General features: G+C 46.1%; 1 protein-coding gene across 3 annotated transcripts in view; it reads left to right on the top strand.

The window, feature by feature from the left end:
* The window catches only part of DENND2A (DENN domain containing 2A), a 111,514-nt gene that overhangs the window by 51,118 nt on the left and 39,740 nt on the right, over positions 1–20,656 (top strand). For all 3 annotated transcript variants that reach the window (XM_060196701.1, XM_060196702.1, XM_060196700.1), the window contains exons 3-5: positions 6,513–6,640; positions 7,720–7,841; positions 18,373–18,564. In XM_060196701.1, coding sequence (XP_060052684.1) covers positions 6,513–6,640; positions 7,720–7,841; positions 18,373–18,564 — 442 coding nt within the window. The remainder of the gene's footprint in view (positions 1–6,512; positions 6,641–7,719; positions 7,842–18,372; positions 18,565–20,656) is intronic.

Here is a 20,656-nt window from a genome sequence, read left to right as displayed (position 1 = left end):
AGGACCCTGGTTCAAGCCCCCAGCCCCAACTGCAGGGGAGAAGTGTCATGAGTGGTGAAGCAGTGCTGCAGGTGTCTCTGTCTCTCTCCCTCTTTTTAAAAAATATTTATTTATTTTCTCTTTTGTTGCCCTTGTTGTTTTTCATCATTGTTGTAGTTATTACTGTTGTTGTTTAGTATTTTATTTATTTTATTTTTGAAAGAGATGCAGAGAGAGAAGACACAGAGAGAAATACCAGAGCACTGAACAGCTCTGGTTTATGGTGTTGCCGGGGATTGAACCTGGGACTTCAGAGCCTCAGGCATGAGTCTCTTTCCATAACTATTATACTATCTACCCCTGCCCGCTCTCCCTCTTTAAAAAAAAATCTTTTATTTTCACTTTTTTAATAAAGATTTTTTAATTATTTATTTCCTTTTGTTGCCCTTGTTGTTTTATTGTTGTAGTTATTGTTGTTGTTGTTGTTGATGTCATTGTTGGATAGCACAGAGAGAAATGGAGAGAGGAGTGGAAGACAGAGAAGGAGAGAGAAAGACAGACACCTGCAGACCTGCTTCACTGCTTGTGAAGCGACTCCTATGCAGGTGGGGAGCCAGGGGTTTGAACCAGGATCTTTACACCGGTCCGTGCGCTTTGCGCCACCTGTGCTTAACCCACTGTGCTACTGCCTGACTCCCCACTTTTAAAAAAAGATTTATTTATTTATTTATTTATTTATTTATTTATTTGAAAGCTAGGAGTAGAGAAACAACCAGACGTCACTCTGGTACATGTGTTCATGGGGATTGAACTCAGGACCTCATGCTTCCTTGAGAATCCAGTGCTCCATCCACTGTGCCACCTTCTGGACCATGTCTTTCTCCCTCTTAATTTCCTCCTCCCATCTAAATTTTTCTCTGTCTCTATCCAAAACAAATACAAATAAATAAATAACAATAAAAAATGAGATTCAGTCTGAGGCTCCAAAGTCCCAGGTTTAATCCTCGCACTACCAGAAGCCAGAGCTGAGTGGTGCTCTGGTAAATAAATTAATTAATTAATTACATAAATAAGGTTCATCTCTCATTCCTCTCCTTTTTCATGTGCATGTCCCCACTTAGAGGGTGTGTGTGTCCCCACTTAGAGGGTGTGTGTGTGCCTGTGTGTGTGTGTGTGTGTGTGTGTGTGTGTGCATGTGTATGTGTGCATGTGCGTGTGTGTATGCATGTGTGTGTGTGCATGTGTATGTGTGCATGTGCGTGTGTGTATGCATGTGTGTGTGAGTGTGTGTGTGCGTGTGTGTGTGTGGGTTTAGATTTGTTTCTTTACTAATGAGAGAGAAATAGAGGATTGAAAGTCAGAGCATCACTCTGGCATATGCGATGCCAGGGATCAAACTCTGGACTTCATGATTTCAAGTTCAGCATTTTATCCACTGTGCCACCTCCCTGACTTCAGGTTTTTTTTTTTTTAATTTATTTATTTACTTACTTTTGATAGAGGCAGAAAGAAGTTGAGGGGGAGCAAGAAAGAGAAACACCCACAGCCCTGTTCCACTGCTTGTGAAGCTCCCCCTGCAGGTGGGGATTGGGGTCTTGAACTAGGGTCCGTGCACGTTAACATGTGCACTCTACAGGTTATGCCACCACCCGGGCTTCTAGTGTTTGTTGTTGTTTAAGATTGTTTCTTAATAAGGGAGAAGAGGGGACCATAGCATTACTCTGACAGACACAGTGCTAAGGATTAAACTCAGGGCCTCATGCTTAGAAGCAACTACAGAAGCCAGACCTCCCACCTTCTGCACCCCATAATGATCCCGGGTCTCCTCTCCCAGAGAGATAAAGAACAGGGAAGCTTCCAATGGAAGGGATGGGACACGGAACTCTGGTGGTGGGAATTGTATGGAAATTTACCCCTCTTATCCACAATCTTGTCAATCATTATTAAATCAACTAAAAAAAAAAAAAATGTTTGACTTCAGATCTGCTTGAGGACCTCCCAGGCCACTGGTTCTAATTTCAAATTCTAATTTTTTTCTTTCTTTTTTTTTTTTTTTTTTTTTTTTTTTTACTTATTTATTTTATTTTTGATAGGACAGAGAGTAATTAAGGTGGGGAGGAGAGAGAGAGAGACCTGCTTCACCTTCACCACCTGCTTCTTCCCCCTGCAGGTGGGGACAGGGGATTTGAGCCCAGCTCCTCGAGCATGGTCAGGCATGCTTAACCGAGTGTGCCACCACCCAGTCTTTCAAATTCTTTTTTTTTTCTTTAAATATTTATTTATTTATTCCCCTTTGTTGCCCTTGCTGTTTTTTATTGTTGTAGCTATTATTGTTGCTGTTATTAATGTCGTCGTTGGTGGATAGGACAGAGAGAAATGGAGAGAGATGGGGAAGACAGAAAGGGGGAGAGAAAGATAGACACCTGCAGACCTGCTTCACTGCTTGTGGGAAGCCAAGGGCTCGAACCGGGATCCTTACGCCGGGTCCTTGCGCTTTGTGCTACCTATGCTTAACCAGCTGCGCTACTGCCCATGTCCCTATTATTATTCTTTTAACCAGTGTGCTGATCAGCTCTGGTCTGTGGTGGTGTGGGGGGGATTGAGCCTGGGACTTCAGAGCCTCAGGCATGATAGTCTCTTAGCACAACCATTATGCTATCTGCCCCAGCCTTTTTTTTTTTTTTAAATCAGAGCAGAGCATTGCTCAACTCTGTCTTTTTTTTTTTTTTTGCCTCCAAGGTTATTGCTGGGGCTGGGTGCTTGCACCACGAATCCACTGCTCCTGGAGGCTATATTCTTTCCCTTTTGTTGTCCTTGTTGTTTTATCGTCGGTCGTTGTGGTTATTATTATTGTTGTTATTGATGTCATTGTTGTTGGGTAGGACAGAGAGAAATGGAGAGAGGAGGGTAAGAAAGAGAGGGGGAAAGAAAGATAGACACCTGCAGATCTGTTTCGCTGCCTGTGAAATAACTCCCCTGCAGGTGGGGATACGGGGGCTTGAACCAGGATCCTTACGCTGGTCCTTGCGATTTGCGCCACCTGCACTTAACCCACTGGGCTACCACCTGACCCCCCCCTTTTTAAAGTGCTTATTATTTTTATTGGTTGATTAGATAGCGACAGCCAGAAATTGAGAGGGAAGGGGGTGATATGCTGAGAGACAGAGAGATACCTGCGCCCTGCTCCACCACTCACAAAGCTGGGGACCAAGGGCTCAAACCCGGGACCTTGCACATTGCAACATGTGCGCGCCACCGCCCACCCCACCCCCTTTTTTTAAAGATAGAGCAGGAAGAAAGACAGAAAGATTTGCCACAGTACCATTCCACTGCCCCTGAAACTCCCCCCTTGCATGTACTCTTGTGATGGCCAGAAACTTGAACTCAGGTCCTCACGTAGGGTAAAGTGCCAGCTCTACCATGTTAGCTTGTTCCCCTCCCTGTCATTTATTTTTTTAGGTTTTGATTTCAATATTCCATAAACGGGACTGGTCTCTACTGGATTTCAATTTTACTGTCTCTCCTAGGTTTTTGGTATCAGTGTTATGTGCGCTATAGAATAATCTAAAAGCCTCCTTTTTTATATTCTGAAAATGCTTTAATCCATGTCTAGTTCTAAAGTCTTTCCTGGACCAGCACCTGAGTCCAGATGCCTAAATACTCTCCTGACTTTTCAGCCCCCACCCCCGGTGTTTCCCCAACGCTTCCCTTCCTCGTTCTGGATGGTTCCTCCACAAAGGTCCATTTCCCAGGCGCTGGTCGGTTCTGGGAACCTAGAGTCTTTCAGCTGTGTTATTCCTGGGCAGACAGACCAACCTGGGGAACAGCTACTCCCATCATCTTTTCTCTCTCCACTACCATCTGCTCTTTTCAGCCTTCCAGCATTTTCTTTTTGGAAAACCAGCTAATGTTGCTTTGTTCCCATCCAAAGATGAAATTTTTCTTGGCCAGCACAAATCTGGTTGCATCAGCTGTGTTTTAAGAATTTTTGGCCTTGGGTTTCTGATTCTGTTTAACATAGTTCAGTGAGGGTGACAAGGGCAAGATGTTCGCTTTCTACACTTAAAAAAGAACCAACAAAGTGTGCTCTTTGCTGTGGCAGCCAATCCCTTAAAAACAAACAGAGAAACAAACAAACAAAAAATCCCAGAAATGTTTCAACTCTGAATCTGGCGGACTTAAACCAACCACTCTGAGGCAGGGAAGCCAAGTCAAGGTCGAAGAAAGAAATGATTAAGGATTTTGAGGTTAGGAGGGTTTAGAATCACACAGCTAGGCCATATGCTTTTGAGAACATCCCGGCGTATTTTCATAGGACGACTCTTTTACCCGGGCAGATGCTCACCTAGTGAATTCAGAGTCTTGGTTTGAGAAGATGCATTTTCTCTTTCTTTTCTTTCTTCTCATTTCCCTCCTGCTTTTTTCCCTCTTTCTCCTTAATTCCCTCCCTCCTCACTTCTCTCGTCAATTCTCTAAAGCCCCAGGAAATCAAATGCAAAGACTCATGCCTTCAGTCCTAAAATGGAAAATGGGGAGCCCTCCAATGCCAGGAAATTCCAAAGATAAGATCCTCAGAGCAGTCTCCACTGGGTTATGTGCGTTTCACAGCAGATGCTTAATAACTTTGGCAGGAGTACTCAAGGCTAACGTTTAACGGGGAAGGTTCCCTTTCTCTCTTCAAATGTTAGCAGCATCCTGAATTCATCTGTGTCTGCACAGCCAAAATGGTGTAACTTGAATTCCAATTTTTAATAATTTTCTTTGCATTTGATCATCCAACTTGGCTTTTAGATCTTTATGAAGCCAAGTAGCTACATTGACCAACATTTCAACTTTTTCATTGGTTTTGGCATCGTATAGACAGACCCAGCCTTTCTTTGAGGCTTTCGTGTTAGACTTCCAGTACTTTTTGAAGACAGGAAAACCTCAGTTATTACATTGCTGCCAAGTCACGTTGGGCTGTGATTGATTCCATAGCTACCATCTTCTGTGGGGCTGATGGGATGCCCGAGGCCCTTTTGGGGCTGCCGGTCTGAGATGACATCAGTTTAGCAGTGCAAGTGAACTTGCCAGCTGGGCTGTGGTCTGTCTCTGTCAGTGTGACCTCCACAGTCTTTCGGTATCTAAATGTGGAGCACTTGACATCTTTTTTTCCCTTTCTTTTAAAAAATATTTATTCATTTGGCATAGAGACAGAGAGAAGGTAGAGAAGGAGAGAGACACCTGTCTCTGGTGAAGCTTCCCTACCTGCAGGTTGGGTCTAGGGATTTGAACCCAGGCCTTAGTACATTGTAACGTGTGCGTTTAACCAGGTGTGCCACCACCAGGCTCTGATTTGACATCTTCTAAAGGGAAATTGAGTCAGGAGGTAGTTCAGCCCACAGGTGTGAAGCCCTGGAACCACATGAATCACTATGGACAGCACAGGGAGAGCTCCTTGGATGGTTGAGCTAACCCCAAGGATGTAGGCATAGTGCAGGGGCATCAGATAAGGCTTCTCTTGTCTGCAGTGCTTTGTGACCCTATATCTGTGTTTCCCCTGATGTTGACCAAACATCCTTGGAGGCTGGAGACAGGAGTGGCAAAGCAAGGATCTTTGCTTAACTGGTTGTGACACAGAGTCCTTAATAATTAGAGAAATGATTCACATATCTGTGTGTTATTTTTTTTTTTTAACTAGAGGACTGTTCAGTCATAGTTTATGGAGGTGTTGGGGATTGAACCTGGGAGTGGGAAATGGGAATGTAGTCTTTCTCTCTAAAAAAGAGAGGTCACAGCACTCAATATTTTCTTCTATGAATTTGATAGTTTCTGATCTAATGGCCATGTCTTTGATTCATTTGGAGCTGACTTTTGTGCACGGTGAGATGTGGTGGCCCAGTGCCATTCATTCATCTGCAAGTTTGGACCCAGTTGTCCCAACACCACTTGTGGAAGAGACTCCTTTTTCCACTTAATGTTGCGGGCTCCCTTGTCAAAAATGAGTCATAGGTAGGTTTGGGGAGTTATCGGGATCCAGGGTTTCTATCATGAACCTTGGATAGAAAGAATCACTTCATAGGGAGTCGGGCTGTAGTGCAGCGGGTTAAGCGCAGGTGGCGCAAAGCACAAGGACCGGCATAAGGATCCCGGTTCGAACCCCCGGCTCCCCACCTGCAGGGGAGTTGCTTCACAGGCGGTAAAGCAGGTCTGCAGGTGTCTATCTTTCTCTCCTCCTCTCTGTCTTCCCCTCCTCTCTCCATTTCTCTCTGTCCTATCCAGCAACGACAACAACAATAATAACTACAACAATAAAACAACAAGGGCAACAAAAGGGAATAAATAAATAAAATAAATATTAAAAAAAAAGAATCACTTCATCATACCATCAGTAGTGACAGCAGAGTCCATAACTATTATGCTGTCTCCTTCAGCACCCCCAAAAATTTTTTTAAAAGAGATACCTAAACCTTTTTTTTTCTTCTTCTTCAGCACGTGTTCTTTCTACCAACCTAATCTGACTGTAGTTCTTGGGTTTCTGTCTCCCCCACCAGAAAGTCGTATGAGTTTGAAGACCTGCTGCAGTCTTGCTCTGAGAATGGCAGGGTGGACTGGTACGCACAGACGAAGCTGGGCCTCACACGCACGCTGTCAGAGGAGAACGTCTACGAGGACATCCTGGGTGAGGGGCCTGGAGGGCGCCTGAGGGGCAGGAAGCCCATGTGCTGGTTGCCGTGGACTTGAGCTACAGACTGTGACAAGGAAGGTCTCAACTGGTTGAAGCTCAGAAACTGAGCATAGCCTCATGTGTCTGGGGAGGGGGGAATATAGCCTCAATGGAAATCAGGTGGGGGGGGGCACGGGCGGTGGTATACCCAGTTAAGTGTACATATTACCATGCACTAGGACTGGGGTTCAAGCCTCACTCCCCACCTGAGGGGGAGGGGGTGAAGCTTCACAAGTGGTGAAGCAGGTTTGCAGGTGTCTCTTTTTCTCATTCTCTACCCTCCCCTTCCCTCTCAATTCTTCTCTGTCTTATCTAATAAAATCAAAAGAGGAAACAAGATAAAGTGGATGCTGGAAGCACCAAGCCCTAGCAATAACCCCGGTGGCAGTAAGAAGAAAGAGAGAAAGAAAGAGAGAGAAGGAAGAAAGGAAGAAAGGAAAAAAGAAAGAAAGAAAGAAAGAAAAAAGAAGGAAGGAAGAAGAAATAAAAGGGAATATCAGGTCTATTTTGGAGAACTATAACGGTTTCCTCTAGAGGGGGAAGGGCACAGAACTCTGGTGGTAGGAATTATACTCCTGTTGTCACTGTTAAAAAATAGTCAGGTCCGTGGGGTCAGCACCCAGTTGAGTGGTGCACCCTGTTGAGCACACATTACCATGCACAAGGACTCGGGTTCGAGCCCTAGCTCCCCACCTGCAAGGGGGAAGTTTCACGAGCAGTGAAGCAGGTCTGAAGATATCTCTTTGTTCTCTCTCTCTTTCTCTCTCTCTCTCTCTCTCTCTGTCTCTCTCTCTCTCTCACTCCCCTCTCAATTTCTCTCTGTCCTATCTAATAAGAAAAGAAGAAAGAAAGATGGAAATAAAGAAGAGAGAAAGGCAAGCAAAGAAAAGAAAGAGAAAGGAAAGATCAGGTTTATTCCTAAGAGGAAGGGGTGATTGAGTGGTCGGCATAGCCCCACAAGGCGAGGCCAAGGCACTGAGTAGCGAAACCTCCTCCATCTCTGGATCCCTGATCCTCCTTGCCCCTGACCACAGACCCGCCCACCAAGGAGAACCCCTACGAGGACGTGGAGCTGCACGGCCGATGCCTAGGCAAGAAGTGTGTCTTGAACTTTCCTAATTCTCCCACCTCATTCATCCCTGACACATCTGCCAAGGTGAGTTCACTAGGACAGCCCTTGAGGGGAGGGGGTCTCCAGCACTGGGTTGGTAACTGATAGAATTGGAGTCCAGAGCCCTCTGATCGTCTTCCCCTAACATTTCTCCCTCTCTGGGAGTATGGACCAAAATTCTTTGTGAAGTAGCGGGTGCTACTATGATTCCATCCTAACTTCCTTGGCCAGAACCTCAGTCTTTCCAGAGCCCTACCTGACTAGGGAAAGACAGAAACAGGCTGGGGGTACAGATCCACCTATCAATGCTCATGTCCAGTGGAGAAGCAATTAAAGAAGACAGACCTCCCACTCATAGATTTTTTTTCCCCTTCTGGGGTTATCACTGGGGTTCGGTGCCTGCACTGCGAACCCACTGCTCCTGGAGGCTGTTTTTTCCCTTTTGTTGCCCTTGTTGTTTATCGTTGTTGTTGTCATTGTTGTTTGATATGACAGAGAGAAATCGAGGGAGGAGGGAAAGACAGAGAGAAAGATAGACACCTGCAGACCTGCTTCACCATTTGTGAAGCAACCCCCCTGCAGTTGGGGAGCCAGGGGGGCTTGAACCGGGATACTTACACCAGTCTTTGTGCTTTGTGCCATGTGCACTTAACCCGCTGTGCTACCACCTGGCTCCCAACCCACTCACAGATCTTAATGAATTCTCCTCAGGTAGACTGTAAATTTGTCAAGGTCAGAAAGAATATTGCTTTCGACCTTTGAATAGCATAGGCTTAAACTGTGAGGAACCACACATGGATCCAAAATAATACAGACCTTTTCTACTCTCTCAGAAGGGAGTGGGGGGTTAGGGTGGGTCTACATTCCTGGGTATAATCAACTTTTCATTGGGTCGGTTGGATTTCTGGATGTGGAATGCCTCCAACCCTTGCACCATTCTAGAGCGAAGCAGATTCCATTTCTTTGCATCTCCTATAAGTTGTTCTCTAGTTGAGTTACTGAAGAAGTCAGGTGAATGGAAGTCACACCCTGCAAGTGTCAGTGAATTCTAGTCCCCGTGTAAGAAGAAGGTCAGGTATCAGCCTTTGCTGTGGGGAAGGGGGCCTGTCCACGGCCCATGCTTTAGTGCTTGATGAAGATTCACAAAGGACTCCATCTGCTCCAGCCTTCCTGAAGAGTTGAAGGTGGATTGCTATCACAAAGGAGAGACTCAGCATCAGTTGCTGAGATCCTTGCCCGAACCAGTTCACTGCTGTCTGCTCCTCCTGTGAAAGAGCATCATCCTCTTGGATGATCCCTGACACCTGCCAATCAGCAAAATGTCCACTTACCTTCTTGACAGTTTCTCTGGATGATGGATGTCTTCAACACTTAGGAAGTCCCAGAAGCAGGAAGGTGTCATCCACTCCGCCATGCTCCCCCCTGCTGTCTCGACTCTCTACTTCATGTGGCACGTGAACTACATAGACGTGTAGGAACAAAAAATAAAACTGTCCCTGGAGTTAGGAGATAGTTCAACTGGTATAGCACACACCACACCATGCATGGGACTCTGGGCTTGATCACTGAGCTCCAGTGGGAGAACTGGAGGGGAGTTCTATGGATGGTGGAACAGTGCTGTGGTGTCTTCTCACTTTGCCTCTCTAAAAAAGAGGAGAGGGGAAACCTAATAGCCAACATCATACTCAATGGTGAAAAACTGGAAGCATTCCCCGACAGATCAGGTACTAGACAGGGCTGCCCACTATCACCATTACTATTCAACATAGTAAGTTATTATTCAACATTGCAAGTTCTTGCCATAGCAGTCAGGCAGGAGCAAGGAATTAAAGAAATACTGATTGGAAGAGAATTAAAGAAACCAATCAAAGAGACCCCTCACAGAATGGGAGATCTTTACATGCCATACATCAGACAAGAGGCTAATAACCAAAATATATATAAAGATCTCACCAAACTCAACAACGAGAAGACAAATGACACCATTCAAAAATGGGGAGAGGACATGAACAGAATATTCTCCACAGAAGAGATCCAAAAGGCCAATAAACATATGAAAAAATGCTCCAAGTCATTGATTGTCAGATAAATGCAAATAAAGACAGCATTGAGATACCACTTCACTCCTGTGAGAATGCCATACACCAGAGAAGGTAGCAGCAGCAAATGTTGGAGAGGGTGTGGGGTCAAAGGAACCCTCCTGCACTGCTGGTGGGAATGTAAATTGATCCAACCTCTGTGGAGAGCAGTCTGGAGAACTCTTAGAAGGTTAGAAGTGGACCTACCCTATGACCCTGCAGTTCCTTTCCTGTGGGATATATCCTAAGGAACCAAACATACACCCATCCAAAAAGATTTGTGTATACCTATGTTTATAGCAGCACAATTTGTAATAGCCAAAACCTGGAAGCAACCCAGGTGTCCAACAACAGATGAGTGGCTGAGGAAGTTGTGGTCTATATACACAATGGAATACTACTCAGCTATTGAAAATGGTGAATTCATCTTCTTTTTATTTTATTTTAATTTTTTTATTCATAAAATGGAGATATTGACAAGACCATAAGAGGAGTACAATTCTACATGATTCCCACTACCAGAACTCCATATCCCATCCCTTCCCTTGAAATCTTTCCTATTCTTTATTCTTGTGGGAGCATGGACCCAGGGTCATTTTGGGGTGCAGAATTGGGAGGTCTGGCTTCTGTAATTGCTTCCCTGTTGAACATGGGCATTGGCAGGTCGATCCATACTCCCAGCCTACCTCTTTCTTTCCCTAGTGGGGAAAGGGTCTGTCGAGGCAGGGCTCCAGGACACATTGGTGGGGTCGTCTGCCCAGGGAATTCAGGTTGGCATCATGGTAGCATCTGGAACCTGAATTTACCTTCTTTGCCCCATCTTGGATGGAGCTTGAAGAAATCATGTTAAATGAAACAAGTCAGAAACAGAAGGATGAATATGGGATGATCTCACTCATAGAAGTTGAAAAAACAAGATCAGAAGGGAAAACACTAAGTAGAACTTGGACTGGAGTTGGTGTATTGCACCAGAGTCAAAGACTCAGGGTAGGTAAGGGGGAGGGTTCAGGTCCTGGAACATGATGGCAGAGGAGGGCCTAGTGGGGGTTGTATTGTCATGTGGAAATGTTATGCATGTATAAACTATTGTATTTTACTGTCAACTGTAAACCATTAATCCCCCCCCCCCAAAAAATAACAAAAACAGGAGGAGGAAGACGATGGAAACATTAGCCTGAATAAGGTACTCAGAGGTGCTACCATGCATGTGTGAGGTTTTGGTTCTCATTCATTGCTGCATAAAGGAGGAGGAGGAGAGGAAGGAAGGAAGGAAGGAAGGAAGGGAGGGAGGGAGGGAGGGAGGGAGGAAATGAGGAAGGAAGGAAAGAAGGAAGGAAGGAAGAAGGGAAGAAAGGAGAGAGAGAGAGAGACTGAGAAATAATTGCCAGGGGCTGGGTGGTGGTGCACCGGGTTAAGAGCACATAGAGTGAAGTGCAAGGACCCGCTTATGGATCCCAATTCAAGCCCCCTGGTCCCCACCTGCAGGGGGAAAGCTTTGTGAGTGGTGAAGTGGGTCTGCAGGTGTCTCTCTCTCCCTCTCTACTTCTCCCTTTCCTCCTGATTTCTCTCTGTCCTATCCAATAAAAAAATAAAGATAATTAAAAAATTAAATAAAGAGGAATATGAATACCAGGGGACTGGGCAGTAGCACACAGGGTTAAGTGTACATAGTGCAAAGCACAAGGACCTGTACAAGGATACCAGTTTGAGCCCTTGGCTCCTCACCTGCAGGGGGGTCACTTCACAAGACAGATGTCTGTCTTTCTCTCTCCCTCTCTATCTTCCCCTCCCCTCAATTTCTCTCTTTCCTGTCAATATATATATTTGCCACAGGAGCAGTGGATTCATAGTGCAGGCACTGAGCTCCAGTAATAACCCTAAGGCAAAAAAATATTCGCCCACAGCTGAGTGGTTCTCTTTACTGCCAGATGAGAAAAACTTAACTGTCTTTTCCCCAGCCCCTTCTTACCAAACTAGAGCAAACCCAGACCTCTGTCCCCCAAAGAGCTAAAGCCAGTAGTTAATCCTGTCACTGAGAATCTGGGGTCACAGTGTCCCTGGGGAGAGGAAAGCTAGTTCACTTGCTGGCCCTGAGGTTGACAGTTCATCAGCAGGACCCTGGGCCCCCATTCACGCCTCTGCTCTCCCACATCCAGTGTCTGGTCTATTCTGGGGGATAGCTGCTGACTTCCCCACTTCCTCTGTTGAGCTTATCCCAGCTCGTGGAGCTTCTGCAACATGTGGGCTGCATCTGGGGCCTGAGGACGTGCTGGAGCAGCCCTCTCAAGCCAGCTCTCCCACCACCTGCCCACAGAGAGAGCTTCGGGCATCTGCTGGAGCTTTTGTTCTTTAGATGGTGCCCGTGGTTGAGTGGCCAGGGTTTGTTAGATGGGCATTTCCCTGAAAGAAGCAGTTATATTGGGATCGGGAGATGGTGCACCCAGCAGAGCATACACGTAACCATACATAACAGCTAGGGTTCAAGCCCCTGCTTCCCACCTGCAGGGGGGAAAGCTTCACAAGCAGTGAAGCAGGGCTACAGGTGTCTCTCTTTCTCTCCCCCCGCCCCGCCCTCTCTCCCCCTTCCCTCTCAGTTTCTTTCTGTCCTATCAAATAGGAAAGAAGGGAGGGAGGAAGTAGTCATGCTGTTGGGGGCAGATGCATGCTCACAGCACTGGGAGAGATTCACATGTCCTGTCACCTAGTAAATGTGGCAGGGGACTCATCTTTCCAGCAAAGGAAATCTAGCGAGTGTGAGGTTTTCAAAAGGTACCGACATGGGAGGGAAGCTGTGTTACCAGCATGCTCTGGGTTCCGGGAGAGCCCACCTACACTGTCTCCACTCAAGAAATCATAGGTGACATTGCTGAAGCTACAGAGAGAGATGGATCTGGTCAAGCATTCGAGTTTGAGAGTCCAACCTCCTCTTTTTTCAAAGCTTGTCTAGGCCACTTGCTGGGCAGTAGTGATGTCATCTCCCTGCGTCTGTTTTGCTCATTGGTGAGATGAGACTAACTCCTCTCAGAGAAGCAGAACTCTAACGGGTCGACTGGAGGTACACCTGGTTGAGCTCACACATCAGAGCGCTGAGGACCCGGGTTTGAGTCCTCGGTCCCCACTTGGAGGGGGAAAGTCGTGAAGCAGTGCTGCAAATCTCTTTCTTTCTCCCTCTACTTTCCCTTTCCCCCTCAGTTTCTCTCTGTCCTTATCAAGTAATAATAATAAGTAATTTTTAAAGAGAGAACATTAGAGCTTAGACTTGCAACCATGGGGTCCTGGGTTTGATCCTCAGTGCCACATATGCCAGAGTGATGCTCTGACCTTTGTTTCTTTCCTTCTGTCTCTCACAAAATGAATAAAAATAAATTGTAATAAAATTATTTAAAAAATTAATCAAACTCATCCTTGTAAGGCATCTGGACTAGTGTCTGAAAACCCAGTACCAGTTGTGTGTATTTGCCAGCTACTTAGAAGCAGGCTTTTCAATATATTCTCAAAAAAAAGTGAATACCTGAAAGTGGGATTTTTTTGGGGAGGGGGGTCTCCAGGGTTATCACAGGGGCTCGGTGCCTGCACTACGAATCCACTGCTCCTAGAGGATATTTTTTCCCATTTTTTTCTTTTCTTTTTAAATTTTTTTATATTTATTTTTATTTTCCTTTTTGTTGCCCTTTTGCTTTATTGTTGTAGTTATTATTGTTGTTGTTATTGATGTTGTTGTTTTTGGATAGGACAGAGAGAAATGGAGAGAGGAGGGGAAGACAGAGGGGGAGAGAATGACAGACACCTGCAGACCTGCTTCACCGCCTGTGAAGTGACTCCCCTGCAGGTGGGGAGCCGGGGCTAGAACCAGGATCCTCAGTCGGTCCATGCGCTTAGCGCCACCTGTGTTTAACCCGCTGCACTACTGCCCGACTCCCTTCCCATTTTTTTTCTTGCCCTTGTTGTTATCATTGTTATTGTTGTCATTGCTGTTGTTGGACAGGACAGAACAAAATCGAAAGAGGAGGGGAAGACGGAGAGGGGGAGAGAAAGACACCTGCAGACCTGCTTCACTGCCTGTGAAGCAACCCCTTGCAGGTGGGGACCTGGGGGCTCAAACTGAGATACTTATGCTGGTCCTTTTGCTTTGCGCCACCTGCGCTTAACCCGCTGCACTACCACCCGGCCCCCAAATGTTCTTATTATTTTAAAAAATGCTTTTAATTACCAGCTACTATAGCAAAGAATATGAAAATAACTCATGATCAGGTGGAGAATTTTCTTTTCTCTTCATGCTCACCTATATTTCCAGTTAAAAAATTTGTGTGTGTGTGTTTCTTTTTAAGTGATAGGACAGAGATAAATTGAGAGAGGAAGAAAAGCTAGAGAGAGAAAAAGAGAGAGAGAGAGAGACCTGCAGCATTGCTTCATCACTTGTGAAACTTTCCCCCCTGAAGGTGGGGAGTGGGGGCTTGAACCTGGGTCCTTAAACATGGTCATGTGTGTACTCCATGAGGTGCTTCACTGCCGATCCCCTGTGCATGTGAGTTTTATAGGTCTTTTAAAAATCACTTATAGGGAGTCGGGCGGTAGCCCAGCGGGTTAAGCACACGTGGTGCAAAGAGCAAGGACCAGTGTAAGGACCCCGGTTCAAGTCCCCGGCTCCCCACCTGGAGGGGAGTCGCTTCACAGGTGGTGAAGCAGGTCTGCAGGTGTCTGTCTTTCTCTCCCCCTCTGTCTTCCCCTCCTCTCTCCATTTCTCTCTGTCCTATCCAACAATGACGACATCAATAACAACAAGAATAATTACAACAACAATGAAAAACAACAAGGGCAACAAAAGGGAAAATAAATAAATAAAGGGAGTCGGGCGGTAGCGCAGCGGGTTAAGCGCAGGTGGCGCAAAGCACAAGGACCGGAGGAAGGATCCTGGTTTGAGCCCCTGGCTCCCCACCTGCAGGGGAGTCGCTTCACAGGCGGTGAAGCAGGTCTGCAGGTGTCTATCTTTCTCTCCTCCTCTCTGTCTTCCCCTCCTCTCTTCATTTCTCTCTGTCCTATCCAACAACGATGACATCAATAATAACTACAACAATAAAACAACAAGGACAACAAAAGGGAATAAATAAATATAAAATTAAATAAACAAATATAAAAAATAATTTTAAAAAAATTTTAAAAAATCACTTATAGTCTAGTCAGTCCAATAGTTGTGGTTTATTTTTAAGGGGGAAAAAAAGTCACTTCAGACCCAAAGATAACCACTACTAGCAATTAGCTGACTTTCTTCCAAACTCTCTCATGTATATTTATGCATGTGTGTCTATACATATATACACATTAAAAAGACAATAAGACGTGGGATCACAGTGAATGCAGAGTTTGGATACTCTTTTAGCTGTCCCTTGAGAGTTCCCTATGCTGTGGCGTCACGTTATCCTAGCACCGTGACTTTTGGATAATATGCACATGCCTTTCTGTGGCCGTCTATGTGTGTATACAGTCTGTGTATTCACTTAAATATGTGAGCGTGTGTGTGTGTGTGTGTGTGTGTGTGTGTGTGTGTGTGTGTGTGTGTGTGTGTTTGTATGAGAGGGAGAGAGAGAGAGAGATTGATTCTGTGAATGCTGTCAGAGCACTTCCCAAGGAGATCTCTGTCAAGGAGCAGGAGTGAGGTGGAGGATGGCCAAGGACCCAGGATGCCTCCAGTGGAGGGCAGGAAGGGGTTAAGCCACCAGCCCCCAGTCACTGACTAGAAGGGGAATGAACCCTGGCTTGAGTCCAGGTCAGCTCCCTCCAGGAGGCAGGCGGCCCCTCCTCCCTCAGGTCACTCAAGAGGCTCCAACAGAGGGTCTTTGTCTGCCTTTCCCCTTTGGACACTGCAGAGCTTTTGTTGTGTCCCTGGTGGATCCTGGAAGATGAGGGAGACTGTGTCTGCAGCAGAGCTGGGCCCCTGCAGGTCACTCCCTAGAGGCACAAAGGAACAAAGGGACTGGGTGTGTCAGCACCACAACATGTTAATCTGAGACCCTCTGGTCAAATGCTGGAATCTTCTCTGGACCACAGCCCAGCACAGTCATCCTGGGATCCTGCAGTGACTTCCCTTTTACTGTGATCCAGGCTGAGTAGTCGTCTGCTGATCACCTGATCTTGAAAATACATAAATAAAGTTTTATTGACACACAACGTGCTCACTCCTATACCCATCCACTCCTTTACTTAGTGCATGGCCAGGAAAGAGTTGAGGGGCTGTGACAAAGGCAGCCTGACCCCCAAGCCCCAGCATCTTTACAAAGCCTGAAATATTTACTGTTTGTCCTCAAAGATGAGGCTTTGCTGACTCGGTTCAGTCCCCACTCTCAGGTCAGCCACAGATGGCTTGGTGTCTCCATTATTGTATCTCTTCCATCTGTTTCACTCAAAGCAATGAAGATGCTCTGGTCTAAACCACCTCACCGTCTTTATTAATTTAACTAGGGAAAAAGAACCAGAGTATCACTTTGCTATACATGGCGCCAGGAATTCAGGGCCTTAATAATGCAAGGTCTGGGAACTACCACTGAGCCACCTGCCTGGCTGCTTATTTATTCTTTCTTATTTCCTTTGACCCTTTGACCTGTACTCAGGTAGTGCTTTGTCCTGCATAATCTCCACCCTGGAGCGTACAAAGTATTTTATTTTATTTTTTTTATTTAATAATGATCAACAACACCATAGGATAAGAGAGGTACAATTCCACACACTTCCCAACACCAGAGTTCTGCATCCCATCCCCTCCATTGGAAGTTTCTCTATTCTTTATCCCTCTGGGAGTATGGACCCAGGGTCATTATAAGGTGCAGAAAGTGGAAGGTCTGGCTTCTGAAAGTGATTCCCTGCTGGACATGGGCAATGGCAGGTTGATCCATACCTCCAGCCTGTCTCTTTCTTTCCCTAGTGGGGCAGGGCTCTGGAGAGGTAGGGTTCTAAGACATTTTGGTAAGGTCGTCTGCCCAGGGAAGTCAGGTTGGTATCATGATAGCATCTGCAATTTGGTGGCTAAAAAGAATTAAGATATAGGAGGCTGGGCAGCACCACACCAGGTTAAGCGCACATGGCACAAAGTACAAGAACTGGCACAAGGACTGGCCCAGTTCGAGCCCCTGCCGCCCCACCTGCTGGGAGGGTCACTTCACAGGTCATGAAGAAGGTCTGCAGGTGTCTGTCTTTCTTTCACCGTATCTGTCTTCCCCTCCTCTCTCAGTTTCTCTCTCCCCTATCCATCATCAACAACAGCAATGGCAACAATAACAGTAATACTACAATGGCAAAAAAAATGGGAAAAATGGCTTCCAGAAGCAGTAGATTCATAGTACAGGCACCCAGCCTCAATGATAACCCTGGAGGCAAAAAAAAAAAAAAAGATATAAAGCAGAACAAATTATTTAATAATCAGGAACCTAAAGGCAAGAATATAGCAGATGAGATTTGGGGTCTCCATTTAGGAAAAAGCTAGGAAGTCTATTCTAGGTATATTCCAAGGGGCCCATGACTTTACCAGTTTTTTTCCTGAGCCCAGCAGCTAACATTCAGGTGGGCCAAAGGTCTGGAGAAATAGTGTCAGAGTTGGAAATAGGACTAGAAAGCTGAATTAGGAAAAAGAGTAGCTCCCAAATATGGGAAAAGTTTGTAAATACCATTAACTGCAAACCCCATCCGTCTGATCTGGAGCCCATATTCAGCACAGGAGCCTGTGTAATGTCTGTATCCCTGTAGGTCTGAGCTCACATTACACGGTTACGGTTAGGAACATTCTAGGCTGCACTCATGTCAGGACCCGTCTTCCTCGAGTGGCAGAGCATGTTGACCCAGCCTCCCTTCAGAGAGTGGGGCAGTCCCCACCATTGTTGTTCCACACTGAGGGCAAGGTCCTGTAGAGGCCCACAAGAGAGTCCACAGTGCTGTTCCTGATGGAGATACCCAGCCACAATGTCTTTCCTTTTCATCAGTACACACTAGAATATTTTCCTCCTCGTGGAAGCTCCATGGACACATGTGAAGGCTAGTTTGGAGTGCTCTGGGACACAGGCAAAAACTCTTTCTCTAGCAGAGGGACCATAGAGAGATGACCCCCCCCCCATCATAGTCTCTACCCCTTCCTTTGACATTTTTCAAAGTCGCATGCTGCCTTGGGATTCCTTTCTTGTTTCCTTCTCAAATCTTCTGATAAGCCCGGTCATCTTTCAACAAGCACTGTAACAATCAAAATCTCTAGTCAAACCAGATAACTATTTTTGCCAACAATTTGATAGAAGATTCCTTTGCGATGAAGGAATTGGGGCAGATTCTTTGGATTTTCTTGCAGATGAACTTTCTGATGACTGGATTAGTGTTGGTTGGGCGCTTACAGCCTAGAACAAGTCCTTGGACCTTAGAAACTATCTTCTCTCTCTCCTGGGTACCAGCCCAGTTTCACATGCTTTCTGTTCATTAGTCCCTTTGTATTGATTTACTCTTTTTTTCCTCCTCTCCCCTCACAGTCCAAACCTACTTTTTTCCGGCAAAATTCGGAGAGGAGGAATTTCAAACTGCTGGACACACGGAAGCTGAGTCGTGATGGAAGTGGGTCCCCATCCAAAACCAGCCCCCCCTCCACTCCCAGCAGCCCCGACGACACCTTCTTTAACCTCGGAGACCCTCAGAATGGCAGGAAGAAGAAAAAGATCCCCAAGGTAATGCTTGGGGCCAGCTTGGGGTTTGCAGATGTGCTCCCTCTCCCCTCCCTTCCCCCCCCCCTTTCCTCACCTCAAGAGAAACTTCCTCCAGTGTGGTGCGGAATGGACCTGAACTTGGATCACACATACGACAGATCAGACGTACTATCCAAGTGAGCTATGTTGCCGACAGCAAGCTTCCTGACCTCAAAACATACTACAGGGTTACTATAATCAGAACTGCCTGGTGCATTTGGTGGGGAGGGAAGGCTGGGAGGGGGCGCACCCGGTTGAGCACACGTGTTACAAAGCTCAGGGGCCCAAGTTCAAGCCTCCGGTCCCAACCTGCATGGGGGAAGCTTCACGAGCAGGGAAGCAAAGCTGAAGGTGCCTATTTCCCCTTCCCTCTCAATTTCTCTCTGTCTCTATCCAATAAACCATAAATAAATAAAATATTAAAAAAATAAATAACTGACTCCCAGCAGGGACTTGGGGGCAAAGGCAGAAACCTCTGAGTTCAGTTCCTGATAGGGAACGAGGAGTCCACACAGAGAGCTGGCATGACCAGAACTGGGCAGGCCACCCACTTGGAAACACCATGCAGCTTTCTGAGCACAGGGCTGAGCTGAGTCTGCAGAGATAGCTAGCCCTCTGATCCAGACCTGCCACCAGGAGTCCTGGAGAGTGAGCCACCCTGGGGGGTGGGGGGGTAGAGATGGGGGTTGGTAGCAGCTAATCTGTCACACTCACCAAAATGCCATCTCCTGGTTTGCCATACATAGCGTACCCCTTCTCCTTCCCAGCACATCACAGAGTTTAACTCTCTGGGGCCAGGAGATAGCTCACCTGGTAGTTTTATACCTGAACATGTTTGAGACTCTGGGTTCAAGCCCCAGCACCATGGACAGCTGCATGAATAGTGAAGCAGGGCTGTGGGGTCTCCCCCTCTTTGTCTTTTCTCTCTCTCCTCTTCCTGAAATGATGAGTGAACAAATAAGACCAGTGAGGCCACTCAGAAGTATCACACATGCATGAGGCCCTGGTTTATTCTGTGACACTACATTTAAATAATAATAATAATAATGATAATGACTTAGGGCCAAGGAGGTAGCAGAAAAGGCAGTACACCAGACTTTCACTCCTGCAGCTCAGAGGTCCCAAGTTCGATCCCAGCACTATCATGTGCAAGAGATGTGCTCTGGTCAGAAACAGAACAGGTAGGGGGTGTGCAGTTACACACCCAGTTAAACACACATTGCCAAGCACAAAGGACCAAGGTTCAAGGCCCGGCTCCCCATCTGCAAGGGGGTGCTTCACAAATGGTGAAGCAGGTTTGCAGGTGTCTGACTTTCTCTCTTCTTCTCCATCTCCCCTGCCCCTCTCAATTTCTCTCTGTCCCATCAAAAAAAAAAAAAAAAAAAAAAAGGCAAGGGAAGGGGAAGGAAAGGAAGGGAAGGGAAGGGAAGGGAAGGGAAGGGAAGGGAAGGGAAGGGAAGGGAAGGAAAAATGACTGCTGGAAGTGTTAGATTTGTGTGCTAGCACTGAGCCCCAGAGATAACTAGTGGCATTAAAAAAAAAAAAAGTTATTTGAGCCCCTGGCTCCCCACCTGCAGGGGAATCGCTTCACAAGCGGTGAAACAGGTCTGCAGGTGTCTGTCTTTCTCTCCCCCTCTCCGTCTTCCCCTCCTCTCTCTATTTTCTCTGTCCTACCCAACAATGACGACATCAATAACAACAATAATAACTACAACAATAAAAAAAGAACAAGGGCAACAAAAGGGAATAAATATATAAATATTAAAAATTTTTTTAAATGTTAAAAGTTTTTAAAGCTGCTTATAAGTACAGCTCCCCTGAAAGTACTTATAAGCAGCTTTAAAAACTTTTAACATTTTTAAAAAGTACTGGTTGAGTGGTGTAGGAGGTGACATAGCTGTAAAGCACCGACTGGCAAGCTTGAAGTCCCGTTTGACCCCCAGCACTGCATATACCAGAGTAAAGCTCTCTTCCTCTCTCTCTGTAATAAACAGGACACACACAGAGAGACACTCTTATGCAGTTATGTATGGGGCCACTTCTCTCTCCAGCAGGTGGACCCAGCACCTTCCAC

This window comes from Erinaceus europaeus, chromosome 8, assembly GCF_950295315.1.
Source record: "Erinaceus europaeus chromosome 8, mEriEur2.1, whole genome shotgun sequence".
Taxonomy (NCBI): domain Eukaryota; kingdom Metazoa; phylum Chordata; class Mammalia; order Eulipotyphla; family Erinaceidae; genus Erinaceus; species Erinaceus europaeus.
This window is presented reverse-complemented; position numbering and strand designations above follow the sequence as displayed.